Genomic DNA, 15,742 nt, shown 5'->3' on the forward strand with positions numbered 1-15,742 from the left:
CCAAGCCCCTACCAGAGGATCAGTGGACTGCATTAAGTCTGGTTCCTACCTTACAACCTGTCTGGTATGGGTGACCTATCAGGAGTTAAGATCCCACCAGCACAACTATTGGAATCATGGGGGCACGCAAGGCTTCCTGCCACATCGAAACAAAGTAGTTATGGAAACCTACACTACTGCTATGATTATGTAGATTAACAAGTTGATGGAATGCACTGATGTACTGTAATGTGATTTTTTTTCTTTGTGAAAACATTTTCACAAAGATTATGAAAACTGACTGAGAGGAGACTTGGAGGAGCTGCTTCTCCAACTTGTCTGTATGACAAGGAGGAAAATGATCATAGAATCGGAAGTCTGGAAAGGACCTCGAGGGGTCATCTAGTCCAGTACCCTGCATGACAAACTGCATTTCCATGAATATTTACAGCAAAATTAAAAATCATGGAATTCACTAAATATTTTTGAAATTCAAATATGAAAAATGTCTTTAATGCTTAAAAAAAAAAAAGCTGGCAAAATTCTTTCCCCTGTAATTGGTTGGGCAAAATTCACCTGAGTGTGTTTTTGTCTTGTTTTGGCAGCACTCGTTTTTGACTAAAACACCTATAATAAAATATCCTGATTCAACAGAGAATTTGAGCGTATACTTAAAATTAAACATGTGCTTGAGTGCTTTCTTGAATCCAGAAGGTAGTTTTTTAATTTAGCTTTCTTACTCCACATGCAGAATTCTTTAGATTTCTCACACACAGCGTAGTAACTGGTTGATAGATTCATTTCCAAACCAAGTTCACGGCCAAAATGATGACTGGCAATCAATCAAATGAAGCTGGTTCTGTTGCTATGCCTGTAGTCACCATAATAAAGTGAAGCAATGAACAGTTACTTCTGACGGTTTCTGATTTTTTGGTTCTTATTAGATTACATCTGAAGAAGAGGACATGTATAAATTGTCTAAGAGCCAAATTCTAAAGTCTTTACATAGATAAAGCTCCCAGGATTTGGTCCTAAATAAATGAGGCTCATATAGTAGCTGGCTCTATAGATCTATGGCAGCCAATACCATCACAAACGGGGACAAATAAAACAGCTATTTGTTGCTGTGAAATGGAAACAAGGACATTTTGCCTAGAAATTGAGTTTATGCTAGTGGTGATATCACTTTTTTGTGGAAGGGAATTGCTAGGGTTGGCTAAAGAAACATTTTCTAAAATTCGTTATAGCACAGTTGCCCAGAAGGACTGAAATCAGCTCATGCCTATTGTGCCAATGTTCTACCATAATAATGGTTGTCTTGGGAAAAAAAATTCCCTTGGTTAGGATTACTTAGCTGGCAGACATATGATAAACTATAGGGTTTCAGCATTATAGTGCTGGTTGGCATCACTCATTGGGTCTAGATAGGCTCTGTTCCTTCTACATACATTGACAATGCCCTCAGAGTGTTCCGGCAACTGAAAATGAGCATCTTGTGGATTTTAAGTTTCACCCTAAGGGCCTGTGGCATCATATGTCTAGCAGGTAGCTGACAGCTGTGCAGACTGTGTACAAATCAAGAAGCATTTCAGAAAAGAGCAGTTAAGGTAAGACACTTTGGTGTTGTAACTAGACAGAATGCATGCATTACAGCGAGCAAGGGGGAACCTTTTGAGCTTTGTTTTCCAATGGGCTCAATTCTGCACTCATATACGCCCTTATAACTCCCACTGATGTCAGTTAGAGTTATGTATTTATAATTTCTGAAAGCAAAAATTTATTTCCCATGGTTATTAATATTATATGTTCCTGGAAATGAAATGCTTTCTCCCAGGGTTTGGCTTCTGATGCAGAGCATGTCTCTTCTTTTCTATTTACACTTTAAGGAAAGAAAATGAGGACAGGTGTTTACTTATCTTGTGCAAGTGTGCATGTGAATGCATATATACACATTACATGCATTTATTTTGGTTATGCTTGTTTTTTTTTGTGGGTTTTAGCCAAATAATGGCATGATGGATTTTGCTGAAACTTTTCAAATTTTTTTTCCTTTAAGTGGAAAATGAGCATGAACAACTAAAAATGTTTTTTATGGATATTGCCTTTCAATCTTAACTACATCAATGAATTCCATTATAATATGGTAGTGTACAATCTGTTTAATTTTTTAATTGTATCATATTGATCCTGGATGCTATGTTTATACACAGAGTTTAAAGCCAGTTCAGTGTCACTAGTAAAATGTTCCAACATAAAGACAAGAGTTGTGGGCAAGCAAATACATTTTTTGTCCTGGAATAAGCTTCTCATGCTGAATAAATCCTTTTAGGAATTTATAAAGCTGCACTTTGGCAACCTTCTTAAGAACACATTCAGTACTTATTCATATAGTGAAAGAAACAATTAACGTAAACATTTACGTAGACTGATTTGTAAGTCAGAACCTCTGTAAGGCGTTGCTCCTATTGAAGTCAGTAATAACATCAGCCACACTATCAGAGGCTCGTTCACCTGCACATCCACCAATGTGATATATGCCATCATGTGCCAGCAATGCCCCTCTGCCATGTACATTGGTCAAACTGGACAGTCTCTACGTAAAAGAATAAATGGACACAAATCAGATGTCAAGAATTATAACATTCATAAACCAGTCGGAGAACACTTCAATCTCTCTGGTCACGCAATCACAGACATGAAGGTCGCTATCTTAAAACAAAAAAACTTCAAATCCAGACTCCAGCGAGAAACTGCTGAATTGGAATTCATTTGCAAATTGGATACTATTAATTTAGGCTTAAATAGAGACTGGGAGTGGCTAAGTCATTATGCAAGGTAGCCTGTTTCCTCTTGTTTTTTCCTACCCCCCCGCCCCAGATGTTCTGGTTTAACTTGGATTTAAACTTGAAGAGTGGTCAGTTTGGATGAGCTATTACCAGCAGGAGAGTGAATTTGTGTGTGTATGGGGGTGGGGGGGATGTGAGAAAACCTGGATTTGTGCAGGAAATAGCCCAACTTGATTGTCATGCACATTGTGTAAAGAGTTGTCACTTTGGATGGGCTATCACCAGCAGGAGAGTGAATTTGTGGGGGGGGGGGGGGGGGTGGAGGGTGAGAAAACCTGGATTTGTGCTGGAAATGGCCCACCTGATGATCACTTTAGATAAGCTATTACCAGCAGGACAGTGGGGTGGGAGTAGGTATTGTTTCATATTCTCTGTGTATATATAAAGCCTGCTGCAGTTTCCACGATATGCATCTGAGGAAGTGAGCTGTAGCTCACGAAAGCTTATGCTCTAATAAATTGGTTAGTCTCTAAGGTGCCACAAGTACTCCTTTTCTTTTAGTGATAACAGAGGTGCAGGTTTAGATTCTAAATTTCTTTGGGAATGACCTCACAGCACATTGGATACAAATGTTTACATGTACCTAATTATTTTGACATATGGATATTTAAGCCTAATTCATCTCTACTTCCCATACTAAATGATCCTTATAGGAAGATCTCGTACTGTACTCTGCTTTTCACAACTTTTAAATGGACATTGCTGCAGTGGATTTTTATCAGTACAAATCTGGGAGGGAAAATCTTCAAGGAAGAATTCTATCAATTTTCTTCAGCACAACAACAATCTGAATTTGGAGACAAGCAAAGACAACTCAACAGAAAGGGATAATATAAAACCACATATAAAAATATTTGAAGAGGTTTCCAGCTTGAAACCATAAAACCAATAAGGCTGGGAGGAACCCATGGTAGGCCATCTGTCTGATTACCTTAGAACATAAGAACAGCCATAGTGGGTCAGACTAATGATCCATCTAGCCCAGTATCCTGTCTTCTGACAGTGGTCAATGCCAGGTGCTTTGGAGGGAATGAGTGGAACAAGTAATCATCAAGTGATCCATTCCGTGTTGCCCATTCCCAGCTTCTGGCAAACAGAGGCTAGGGACCCTTCTTTTATATTAGAAAGCTAAACATCACTGAGGGGCCCTCAAGTACTCCAAGACACCTGAGAAGACACATGTCCTAGCTCCAGCAAATAAAAAGGGAAACTCTTAGTAATATGAATGTCTGTTATAACCAGAGCACACTCTATTAGTTTTGACAACCATGCAAGTTATTTAATTAATTAGCACCAAGAAGATGGAACTGTGGAGCATCAAACATGCATAGTCTACTGCAGACAGTTGCGCCAGCCACATTGACCATGGTTGATGGTTTTGCGGTAAGCATTGTTAGGGCACTTCCTACACTTGGCTCAATCCTGTAATCCCCAAATCTCCACAGGTAGGGTCATGGTATTCAGCCCTTCACATGTCAAGGGAGAGTGTGAGACCATGGTATGCTGGGGTGTTTTTGTTCATTTTGGCAACATGGCTAAAAAGCAGGCAACACTGCTTCTGAATATAATGAGTGATTGAAAGAAGGCCAGACCTGTGAGAGATTATGACCTTTCGCACAAAGTCAAACCCAGGGGTGAAAATGAGTCGGTATAGGCCAGTACTGCATACTAGTAAGAACCCGCACCGGCCCATACCCAGTTACTGCAGCAGCAGCGTCTGGAGCCCTGGCCCTTTAAATCAACACGGGAGCCCCGGACAGCATGGGCCATGCGGCATGGAAGGGCTGGCTGGGGGATGCTGACCCCCCCCAGCCCCGCCCCTTCCGCCCGAGGCCCTGCCCCTTCTGGGGGCTGGAGTCCCCTCTCCCCCTCCCCCCACCCTGTACCGGTAAGTGTTCTCACCCCTGGTCAAACCATTTTATGTTCAGTATTTGGTGCTGACAGTGTACATGGAATGTCTCTAGCCACTCCAAGTCTGCAAGTAAGAGGGTCCAGGTTTCTGACTCAGAGAGCAATACAGGTAGTACACAGGTTTAATAGATCCTGAACTTTGTCTCAGCCAAACACATTTTTAAGTCCTTAAGCCACACCTGGATTTCATGCAGGATGTGAGATTTATTCATCGAAGAACATTGGGTTTGCGGTGAACATCTGAACACTGCTTACCACCTAGGTAGATAAACTCATCACAGCTCTTCCTGTTACTTGACCCTGTCTTCGCTGGGGTTTACTGCTGGCCCAGCTCTGAGATTTTGGACTATGATTTTCAACTTCATATTGTGAGCAGCGCCTTGGAGGATGAGGCTGAAATTCTCTGACTTCTCTACAAGCAAGGCATCATTGGCATAGTCTTGGACGGTGAACACATCTTGACCAACCGTGATTCTGTGGTGTGGCACGCTAAGTACTAATATCCACTTGATAGCTTAACAGAATAGTGCTGGGGCAAGAATGCATGTCTGCCACACACCTGAGGTTGTGTAGAAATGCTATGAAAGCCATGAATCAATGCACACCCTTGCACCAGGACCAGTGTGAAGATCATGCATCAGGTTTAGCAGAACGTCTGGAACACCAATTCCTTTAAGTACTAGCCAAAGAGCTGACCTGTTGACTGAAAACAAAAAGCTGTTTCATGTTGATTATATGCCTTGTGAAGCAGGCGGTTAAATTCTCAGTGCAGCTCTGCTAGAAGCTGGAGGGTAAGGACAGCGTTCATTGTCAGCTGCCCAACAGTTAAATATAATTGCTGTGGAGGATGATGTCTGTTAACGAGGGACTGCATCCTACCAAGGAGAATGTGAATGAAAACTTTTCAAGGAACCAATATCAAGGAGATCGGCCTGTAGTTGCCACACTTTGTATGAGATCCCTTGTTCTTTTACAGAGATGCTGTCTTTCCATTCTTCTGCTATTTTGCCTGATGCCCACACTTTTAAGAACAGTTGATATAGGCTGATGCTCACTGGTTCAGAGGCACCTTTGAGTGGCTCAGGAGGAATGCCAGCATAGAATCATAGAATCATAGAATATCAGGGTTGGAAGGGACCCCAGAAGGTCATCTAGTCCAACCCCCTGCTCGAAGCAGGACCAATTCCCAGTTAAATCATCCCAGCCAGGGCTTTGTCAAGCCTGACCTTAAAAACCTCTAAGGAAGGAGATTCTACCACCTCCCTAGGTAACGCATTCCAGTGTTTCACCACCCTCTTAGTGAAAAAGTTTTTCCTAATATCCAATCTAAACCTCCCCCACTGCAACTTGAGACCATTACTCCTGTCTCCATGTCCAGTCTGTAAATTTTGGATGATCTTTTGTACTTCCTCAAGTGTCAGTGAACAGTGGAGCACAAATACCATAATACCATTCAGCAGCACTGTGTCTGGAGTTTTACAAATGTTTATACATTAATTACATTCATCACCCCTAATTTAATTTGCATACATGAGCAAATCTGCAGTTTGCATGTAGTTCCTCAAAACTCCATAAAATTTGGAGGGGACATGTTTTATAAAGAACAAACAAAATATTCAGCTGATATTTGCTACCTTTTTTGTCCGCTTTTTATCTAAAATGTTTTTTAATTAAAAAAAGTCTGACCAGCTGTATTATGTAACCATCTTATAGGGTTCAAGGCTGAAAGACCTATTAGGCATGTGTGACTAGTGGGGCTTGGTCGAATAGAGTTATGGTCATGGAAGAATGAGTCATGTACTTAGATCTATCAACATTTATTTTGGTACAGTAGTTTTAGATGAGAATGATCCTGCTAGGTGTCTAAGACAGATTCCATAATTTAAGCAAATAGAATTGTAGGTCTTATAAAAAGTCTGATCATTCACCATGTTAACAAAATATACTTCAGGTATGATAGTTTGTATTATTGTTTAGACAGGGAAGAAATCGTGCAGACTTACAGCACCTAAGTGAGAAGGAAAATAGATAACTTTTGTGCTAACCTTACCCTGAATTTAAAAATAAATCTATTGGATTTCCTTATGTACAATTTTAAAATTAAATTTATAATATTATATGTAGAACTGACTTGAGTCCTACAGATTGTTTTGAATTCTTGTACTCTCACTGAAACAAAAATTTCTTTGCCTACTCTGTAACATCTACAATCTTAAACAGCACATTGGTTCTGGTTGAATAGACTGACTTATCCAAGTTGTTTCTTTCCATTGTGAGAAGAATTTGTGGTGTTTTGAAGATAAAATTGATCTGATTTGAACCACTTTGTTGTGTTTTCTTTTCTTCCCTGTGCTGGCAGGGCTGCATGTCAAGGAGACACATGCAAAGACCAATTCATTTGAGTTTTGACATGTGTTGCTGAATGAGGTTGTGGAGATGTTGGTAAAATTCTGATGGGTACAGAGCAAATATTAGAAAGTACCGCAAGCATTTGATATATAGCAGCAAAGGAAAAATCACCAGAGCGTACCCACACTCACTTCCATTACCACAGGGCACATTCTGGTGTGTGTGGAATACCCTTTTGAATGTGCTCACCCTCCACTAGCACCCATGCCTCATAGCACAGCATGTCTGAGGGATATGACACCCCTCAGAATGTGCCCATCAATACATTCTCATCTCTTATAGCAAGACACATTCTAAAGCATATGCTCAGCAGAATGTGCTTGCCCTTCCACTAGCATCCATGGTCCCTTGCAAGGAACATTCTGAGTGGCATGAGGCAATCCTCAGAATATGTCATTCTGTAAACCATGGATGAAGAGTTGAGGATGGGCACACTTTGAGGAATATTACATAATATTGAGAATATGCCCTGCAACCAGGAATGGTAGTGGAAAGGTCCCTGCTAAGGACCATGATGCTAATGGACGAATGGACTTGTTCTATGCTGAGTCTACTTAGATGACTAAACTTACTCCTGTATGTGTTTCCATAATTTGGCCTTAATGCCCCAATTTTGCAAGTATTTATGCACTTCATTGGAACTACTTATATGGTTAAAGTGCTGTGTGTGTGTGTGTGTGTGTGTATGTTTCAGCAGGATTGGGGCCTTCCTTTTTTTTTTATAAATGATGTCCCTTTCTATTCACTCTTGATTTATAATACAACTAATTTATGTAATAATTAGAAAAGATTTTATAAAATAAAAGTTACAGTATCGGCGAGAGATGCAAAATTACAATGATCTTTGAAACAGAAATCCTTGCTTTTTTTCAGGGGAATTATACCGGTTTAAATGGTATGCTCTGTCATGCTGTCTAATGTCCAAAGCTCCTCCAACAAGAATTTATCATTATAATTTTTATCTGCATTATGGTAGTGTCCCAACTGGAACTGGAACCATCTGTGCTAGGCACTTTACAAACACATAGGAGGATATAGTCTCTGTGATTTGTTCACATAATCTAAAACAAAAAATGACAAAAAGAATGGGCAAACATGCCAGCAGAATGAGCAGGGTGGTGACATATATCTTGTAGTTCAAGATTATTTCTCCTTATTTATTTACTAAAATTGTACTATATTACTGCTCTTGCTTATTTTAATTTTTCTTTTTATCCCTCTATTTTTAAACTATATCACTTCCCCCTTTCCCCCTATTTTTAAAATGGTATTTACTGTCCATTCCTATTCCATTTTCTCTACTTTTGTGTAGTTTCTATTTCCAGTGCCTGTTAATTGCCCTTTTCCGTTTACTTTGGAACCCCCTTGGATACTTACTCCCACCCCCATATCCCGAACCAGTGTTTCACCTCACTACCTGACTTCTGCTGGGAATTCTGCCCTCCTGTAGCCCTCATGTCTCACAGTGGGTGTCCACTCTCCTCTATATCTGAGCACTCAGGGATGCCCACAAGAGCAGGGGATCTGGTTGGGGCGGGGGGAAGAGCGAGCCTCGCGTTTTACCCCCTGATCCCCTGTTTTTTCCCCTGCCGGAATTCGAGCGGTGATGCTCACAGGAAAGAGCAAATATGCGTCCTTATCCCCTTCCCTCTCCGCTCCTAACTATACCGCTCCCGCCCCGCATTCCCTAGGGGAAATGAGCACTCGGGGAAACTGAGGGGCTCCACTTCTCCAGGGCACACAGGCGCTGTGCACATGCTCACGGGGGTGAAGTGGGGAGGGGGGGGGAGCATTTTGCACATGCTCAGTAGGGGACAGGGCGCATTTAGAGGCAGGGTTCATTTTGCCACGGCTGCTGGAGGAGGTGCTCGGTCCGTCGCGGCTCTGCCATGGCGCGCTGCTGGTTCCCGAGCCCCCTGCGGCTCTAGGAAAGGGGTGGGGGGAATCGGGGGCTGCGGCGTCCTGCGCTCCGGCGGTGGGGGGCGCCCTGTGGTATGTACCGGGTGTTGGCAGGGTGGGCCGTGGGGCTGCGTGCGTGCTACGTTGGCCCGGGCGCGGGGGGCGGTGGAGGAGATGCTCCATCATCCCCGTTGGCCCAGTGAGTCCCTGTCTCCGGGGCCCCTGGGCACTGGGCGCGCTTGTCTCCTCGCGAAGCGCCTTCAGTCCCTCGGCCGGCACTGGGCAGCTGGTGGAGACGCCGCTGCTCGCGGCCGTGGGGAGCAGGGAGACGGGGATACTGCGCGCGGGAGGCGGAGGACGGGGAGCCCCAGGGCTGGGCTGGCAGAGGCCGGCGGGGCGTCGCTCGCGCTGCTGTTGCAGGTGGGGTGGCTGCTGCTGGAGAATGGAGGGCCCGGGGAGCCCCTGTTGTCGCTGGGTTGGTGGTGAGTTTAGTGCAAATAACCTGCCGCTAGCAGTGTACAAGACCAGGGGCGCTGGAACAGTTTGTACAGTGAGGGTGCTGAGAGCCAATGAATCAAACTGTAAACCCTGGATATAATGGAAACCACTTCAAGCCAGGGGGTACTCCCCCCCCCCGCATCCCTAGTTCCAGCACCTATGTACAAGACCCACAGCTGAAGGGAGCCCCAGCCCCAGAGAGCTTCCTGTGGTTGGAGAAGGAGGCCATGGGGAACCCCCTGTTGCTCTGCTTGGCTGGGGGAGGAGTAGAGTCACTGTTGCTGTGATTGGAGAATGGTGTGGGGTGCGGGGGGAGGTAGTTTACTGGGACTCGATGCCATAGTTAGCATGTAAGGATCCTTTTATGTGCATTTTGTAAAGCTCTTCAGGAGCCTCCAATGAAAGATCCTATATAAATGATTATTATTTATTATTACTATCGTGTATTAATGCTGCTTTCTTTGAGGGGAGGACAGTTTTCTAACTGGGAGAGAGGACAGGAAGTCCCTGGATGCTGTGTATGAGTGATGGTAGTAAGCTATCCCTCATCCTCCTGCTGCTGCTGGGGCTGAGAGTCAAGAGACTGCTCCTGCAGCTGCAGAGGTATCAGAGCTCTGCAGCTGTTGCTTGGGAAGGAGATGGAGAGTCCCATATCTTGTAATTTGGCAAGGAGCCCCTGCTGCTGTTTGCTTAGGGCATAAGAAGCCCCTTCTGTTGTTGCTTTTGGAGGGTGGACAAGAAGCTCCTTCTGTTGCTGATGTTAAAAGGAATATAAATATCCTGCTGCTTCCAAGGGAGAGAGAGATGCAACTACTGTTTCTAAAAAAGAAAAAAAAATCTATAAAGTGCTTCTGTTGCTCTAGGGAGAAAAGGATGGAAAAGCTACTTGTGGTAGTTAGGACACAAAATGCAGAGGAAAGCATAGTATTCTGTAGGTTATTGGTCACCCTTGATAATTACCATGTTCATTATAATCTGTAATTTCTGTAATACGTGTGGTATATTCTTTGTTGTCTAATGTATTGTATTTGAAAGCTATTCAAATATACAATCCCATGTAAGAGCCTACACGTGCAATTTTTATTCACGCTTAAAATTTAGATTAATGGGACTACTTGGGTGCATTAAGGTTACAGTATGAGTCCCTAACTTTGTGTCTTGTCTATTAATGGTAAATTTGTTGAACACAGTGGTTTAAAATGAAATATGAAATTATTATGATCTCAATACTTGGCATATTGTGGAGCATGCTCTGGCATATAAATATCTCTGGGTGAATATGGTGGGTTTTTAGAGGGGGAAGTCTACCCATGTCAGGTGAGAATTCACAGGCCTCTTGAGTTAGGGCTTCCTTTAGAGAGTTTAAATGTATTCCTCCAAAACACAGCAACAAAAATATGTTTATATCAATTTATTGTGTATCTCCTAACTATCATACAGTCTATCCATGTACGTAAATATTGGGAGGATACTTAAAACAAACACTATATCTCATTTGTAGCCTAGGAGCACCTCTCTCTCGAGATAATTTGTTGAGCTGAGTTTTCTGTGATCCTTGTGTGTGAATGAAATATATTTGTTTACTTCCTATATGTAGATAGTCCCATTTTCCATAATTAAGCCCACTAATATAGCCCTTTTTTCTTATCTACCATAGATCAGCTGTACTTCTGAGACTTATGCCCTCAAGATGAAGTTCTTACTGGAAATTCTCTTTTTTGTTTTGTTGTCTTTATGGGTTGAAGAAGCCTATTCCAAAGAGAAATCTTCAAAGAAAGGAAAGGGGAAAAAGAAGCAATATCTCTGCCCATCGTATGTTCCTTATCTCTTTTATACTTTTTGTGTGACAAGACTGATGGATATTATCTTCCTTTTATCTGAAGAGATTGCATACAATTATAAAGTGGAGCCTGATTTTTCCTGTTGAAAGAATATAGTTGTTTAATAATTTTTTTGTGGGTGGGAAGGAGAGCAAGGGCTTTTGGTCAGTATAATGTCTTAAGGCATTCGTTTTCTGCCGTAGACTCCTTTGGATTTCATTTCAAGTGTCATGAAAAAAATCTGATGGCAAAATGACTTTGTTTTTAATTGTGATTTAGAAAGTTGTGATTTCAGTCCAATACCCTCAGATTTTTGCAGAAATAATAGAACAGACTTATAATTGTGTGTTGTCTAGCATCAGATCAAAAATATACTATTAATAAAGAGGGTTTCAAATGTGGTATTAAAATCCATTTCCTGGATATGTAGGTTTTGTTCCAGCCAAAAAGTAATGCAGCTGTTCACGTTCGTAATGTATTGGTAATGCAACTAGTGTCTTTAACATCTCTCCATGGATAAGATGTAAATATTTATTTTATATTAAACTAAATACCATTGATGGTTGCTGTATTAGATGAACTGACACGTGCCTTTTTCGAACAGTTCTACTGATGAAATATAGAACTTGAAAGTTATTAATTGCCCAGTTGACTATAAAGAGATCAGTAGCAGAGAGCATATACAGTAAAACCCTTAGTGAAAACCTAAGATGATTTCATTGTGCAAAGACTCCCTATTTTTAATTTCAAAACACTTTAGTTGTATTTCAACCTCTAGAATGGCATAACAGTTTTCTCATGGACAAATTACCCTTTGTCATCTTTTGCATGATGTGATGTGAAGACTCCAGACAGGGACTGACAGGGTAGAATGGGTTACCACTAAATATAGAAAAAACATGCTGTAAATGCAGAGATTGCCAGAGTTAAATGGTGAGGCTAGAGGCCATGCATGAGCTACCAGAGTCACCAGTTTAAAAATCAGTATTTTACACAGTTACTACACAGGGATATCTGAGATATTGCTGTCACTTTGTGTTCTTCTGTGCTAAATGTAGACTTTTTAACCAGTGTCATTGCTTAATGCACTATAAGAAAGAGGCAGGAATTAGGGGACATATCTTCCTGGGGAAAGAGAAAGGAAATATTAACTGGAAAAGCCATTATTGTTTTTCTTTTAAATGCCAGACACAAACACTGGTTGTATATACCCTTTTTGAACTCTCATTTTGAACAATGGCGATAGTAATTGTTTGTTTATTTGGTATAGGATCAGAAACATCAATCTATGGAAGGATTTATTTATTTATTTTGTTATTTTGATTGGGTTCCAAAGAATTGGGTGCTGGTCAGTTGGATTTGGAACTCCTGAGTTGTTAGTGTCAAATATGACCAGGGATCTCCTGAAATGTTACAGGTAGATTTAACTTTTTGTTCGTCTGCCTTTTTCTTTGAACAATTGTCAGATGAACAGTATGCCTCATTGATTTGATTTAAGAATTTATTACAGTATTTAGAATCCTTTGATAAAATGTTTTTACGTCATTGTAGAGAGGTTGTTTAAGGAAAACCTGAGGCTGATAATAATACCTAACTTTTATATAACGTGTTTCATCAGTAGATCTCAACGAACATTAAAAAGGAAGTCAGTATCATTATTCTTATTTTATAGAGGTGGAAGCTCAGGCTTCAGGTTATTAACATAAAGGTAGGCCCAATCAGATTTTCTAAAAATAAACAAAGTACCCATATTTGGCATATCTTAAATTCAGAGACTCACAGCCAATGGGATCCTAATGTTATAACAGTGGAGGAGTTCCTGTTGGACTAGTTAGAAGACATCGAGAACACCTCTAATGTCAATGGGTGGTGAAAATAATATTTAGAATTGAGGTAGAATGATATCTTGCTCTGAATCTGTGCAGAAATATTCTCATATTCTATTTGCTCTTGTCCTGATAAGAAAAGATGATGACTCAGCTATGAACATACCAGTTTCTGCCAGTTGATTCCAAAATCCTAAAAAATACATAGTCTGTGTGAGTTTGCCAAACCTGAGAGAATTTAGATTGTGAGCTCTGCAAAATGTCTGTGCAGGTCTATAGACCCACATAATCCTATAAAAGTTACACACTACCTGTTGTTTCCCATAATGTCCCTTAAACTGCATGATACAGATTGGATATTTCTTTAGTTGATGACCTTGTATATTGTAGAGTTGTGTTTTGTTTGTTTGGGGTTTTTCTGTTTTGTTGTTTGTTTGCTTTTTGCTGATGACATAGTTAAGTCTTTTTGTTCTTAATACTTTTTACCTGGAAAAATTCAGGGAATATTGCTTCTTCCCGCCAATAAATTTAAATAAGTAACCTCTTAAGGGCTGACTAAAATAATCTCAAAGGAGTGATCTTTTCATAAAGCTGGATGAGAATGTTGCTTGAAAAGCGAAAGGAAATCCCATAAAAGATTAAATTTATTTGATGTGAAATATTATTGTATTCTTTATTAAACTAATATAATTTAATATTTAAAATACAAATTCCTAGTGAAAATATGCTTAAATATATAAAGTCAAAATGTTCATCTGTCTTCCATTAGCCCTAGCCATTAGTGAAGGAAAAAATTTATAGCTTATTATAATGATCTACTGCAGGGGTTCTCAAACTCCATTGCACCGTGACCCCCTTCTGACAACGAAAATTACTACATGACCTTGGGCGGGAGGGGGCTCGAGCTCCGCTGCCCTGTGCTGAAGCCCTTGGGCTTCGGCCCTGGGGAGTAGGGGTTGGGTTGCAGTCCTGGGCCCCAGCAAATCTAACGCCAGCCCTGGCGACCCCATTAAAATGGGTCACGACCCACTTTGGGGTCCGGACCCACAATTTGAGAACCACTGATCTACTGTGAACTATGAACAATGAACTATGTAAATCACAGTCCTAAGTCATTCAGCTATTCTCCTAGGAAAAATTTATACTACATCTGGGACAAATATTTGGTTACTTTGATTGGAGAGATGGTAATTTAGTACAGGTAATTTAACACTGTAAAATGGACTATTAATGAGGGTTGTCTTTAAACTTTAACACCAGGTTTCTCTGTACTATACAGGCAAATATGTTAGTATTTTCCCCATTTACCTGCACCATTCCCAGTGTAGTAGCTGTCAGCCAAACACTACTGTCCCTTGTGAAATTGACTAGTGTCAGCATGAAACTGCCAGATGGGGGGTGCAGAGGAAAAAGGTTGCATTAAATTCATTTTATTATTTACAAATGTTTACTGGAAACTAACTTGTTTTGCAAACAAGAAAATTCTAGTTTCTATCTAAGACAAACTCTTGTCATGATTATTTATGATTCCTTTTTTTCTGTGTGTTTTATTTGATTACACAATTGGTGAGTAGTATGATGTGTTGCTCTCTAGTCTGTTTGGATCTGAACCAGTTTACCAGTTGTTTTTTGAAACAGTGCAGTCTCTTGTTTCATTAAATTGACACTTAACAGGTTATCCTTCTTGAGATTTAATGCTTATGTATAAACCTATAATGATTATAGTAGAATAAGGCTGCTGTAGTGTCTGACCCTTGAATATTTTCTGATTTAAAGAACAAATTGATATATTGGAATTAAAAGGCCATAATAGGGAGCTCTGCTGTATAAACCTGCAAAGAATTCCACAGATGGGGAATGTGTTTGTGAAATGATTTGACATAAACTCTTGCTCAAGGAACTACATAAATCCCATTGTCTCCATTGTTCACTAAGTGGAGGTGACTGCATGCTTGTGGTGTGTCTGCTGCAATTAACCAGTAGTTCAGGTATAGAAAACACGATGAATGGATTTGTGAAGTGAATCTGTGATTGCCACTGAAAGCTTTGTAAAGACCTTGGGTGTTGGAAAGATTTCAAAGAGAGGAACACTGAACTGACAATGGTTTCTAAGTAGTAAAAATCGTAAAGGGACACTGTCCTGTTGATTAAGGCACTAATTTGACCTACCGTATATACTCGTTCCTTAGCCCATTTGTTTATAAGCCAACCCCCCAAGATGGATAGGTAAAAATAGCAAAAACTGTATGACCCTTTCATAAGCCGACCCTTTCATAAGCCAACCCTATATTTCAGGGGTTGGCAAACTTTGGCTTCTGGCCCGTTAGGGTAAGCCGCTAGCGGGCCTGGATGTTTTGTTTACCTGGAGCGTTCACAGGCATGGCGCCCCTCAGCTCCCAGTGGCCATAGTTTGCCGTTCCCAGCCAATGGGAACTGTGGGAAGTGGCGCCACTTCCTGCAGCTCCCATTGGCTGGGAACGGCAAACCGCGGCCACTGGGAGCTGAGGGGCTCTGTGCCTACAGAGGCTCCAAGTAAACAAAACGCCCCCACCCG

The 15,742-nt window shown here is 41.1% G+C and overlaps 1 protein-coding gene and 1 long non-coding RNA gene across 6 annotated transcripts in view; one reads left to right on the top strand and one right to left on the bottom strand.

Moving 5' to 3' along the window:
- LOC140910482 (uncharacterized) overlaps positions 1–15,742 on the bottom strand; it is a 126,167-nt gene that overhangs the window by 20,907 nt on the left and 89,518 nt on the right. The gene's annotated exons all lie outside the window — the stretch shown is intronic.
- GLRB (glycine receptor beta) overlaps positions 8,979–15,742 on the top strand; it is a 77,139-nt gene continuing 70,375 nt past the window's right edge. For 2 of the 5 annotated variants that reach the window (XR_012158604.1, XM_073341458.1), the window contains exons 1-2: positions 9,057–9,137; positions 11,200–11,354. Coding sequence is in view for 3 of the 5 variants with exons in the window: in XM_073341458.1 (XP_073197559.1) it covers positions 11,233–11,354 (122 nt within the window). In the remaining 2 variants the exon portion in view is untranslated. Of the gene's footprint in view, positions 9,138–9,285; positions 9,465–11,199; positions 11,355–15,742 lie in introns of those variants that run through there. The other 3 variants (XM_073341455.1, XM_073341456.1, XM_073341457.1) reach the window with 3 other exon arrangements.

This window comes from Lepidochelys kempii, chromosome 4 (assembly GCF_965140265.1).
Source record: "Lepidochelys kempii isolate rLepKem1 chromosome 4, rLepKem1.hap2, whole genome shotgun sequence".
NCBI lineage: Eukaryota > Metazoa > Chordata > Testudines > Cheloniidae > Lepidochelys > Lepidochelys kempii.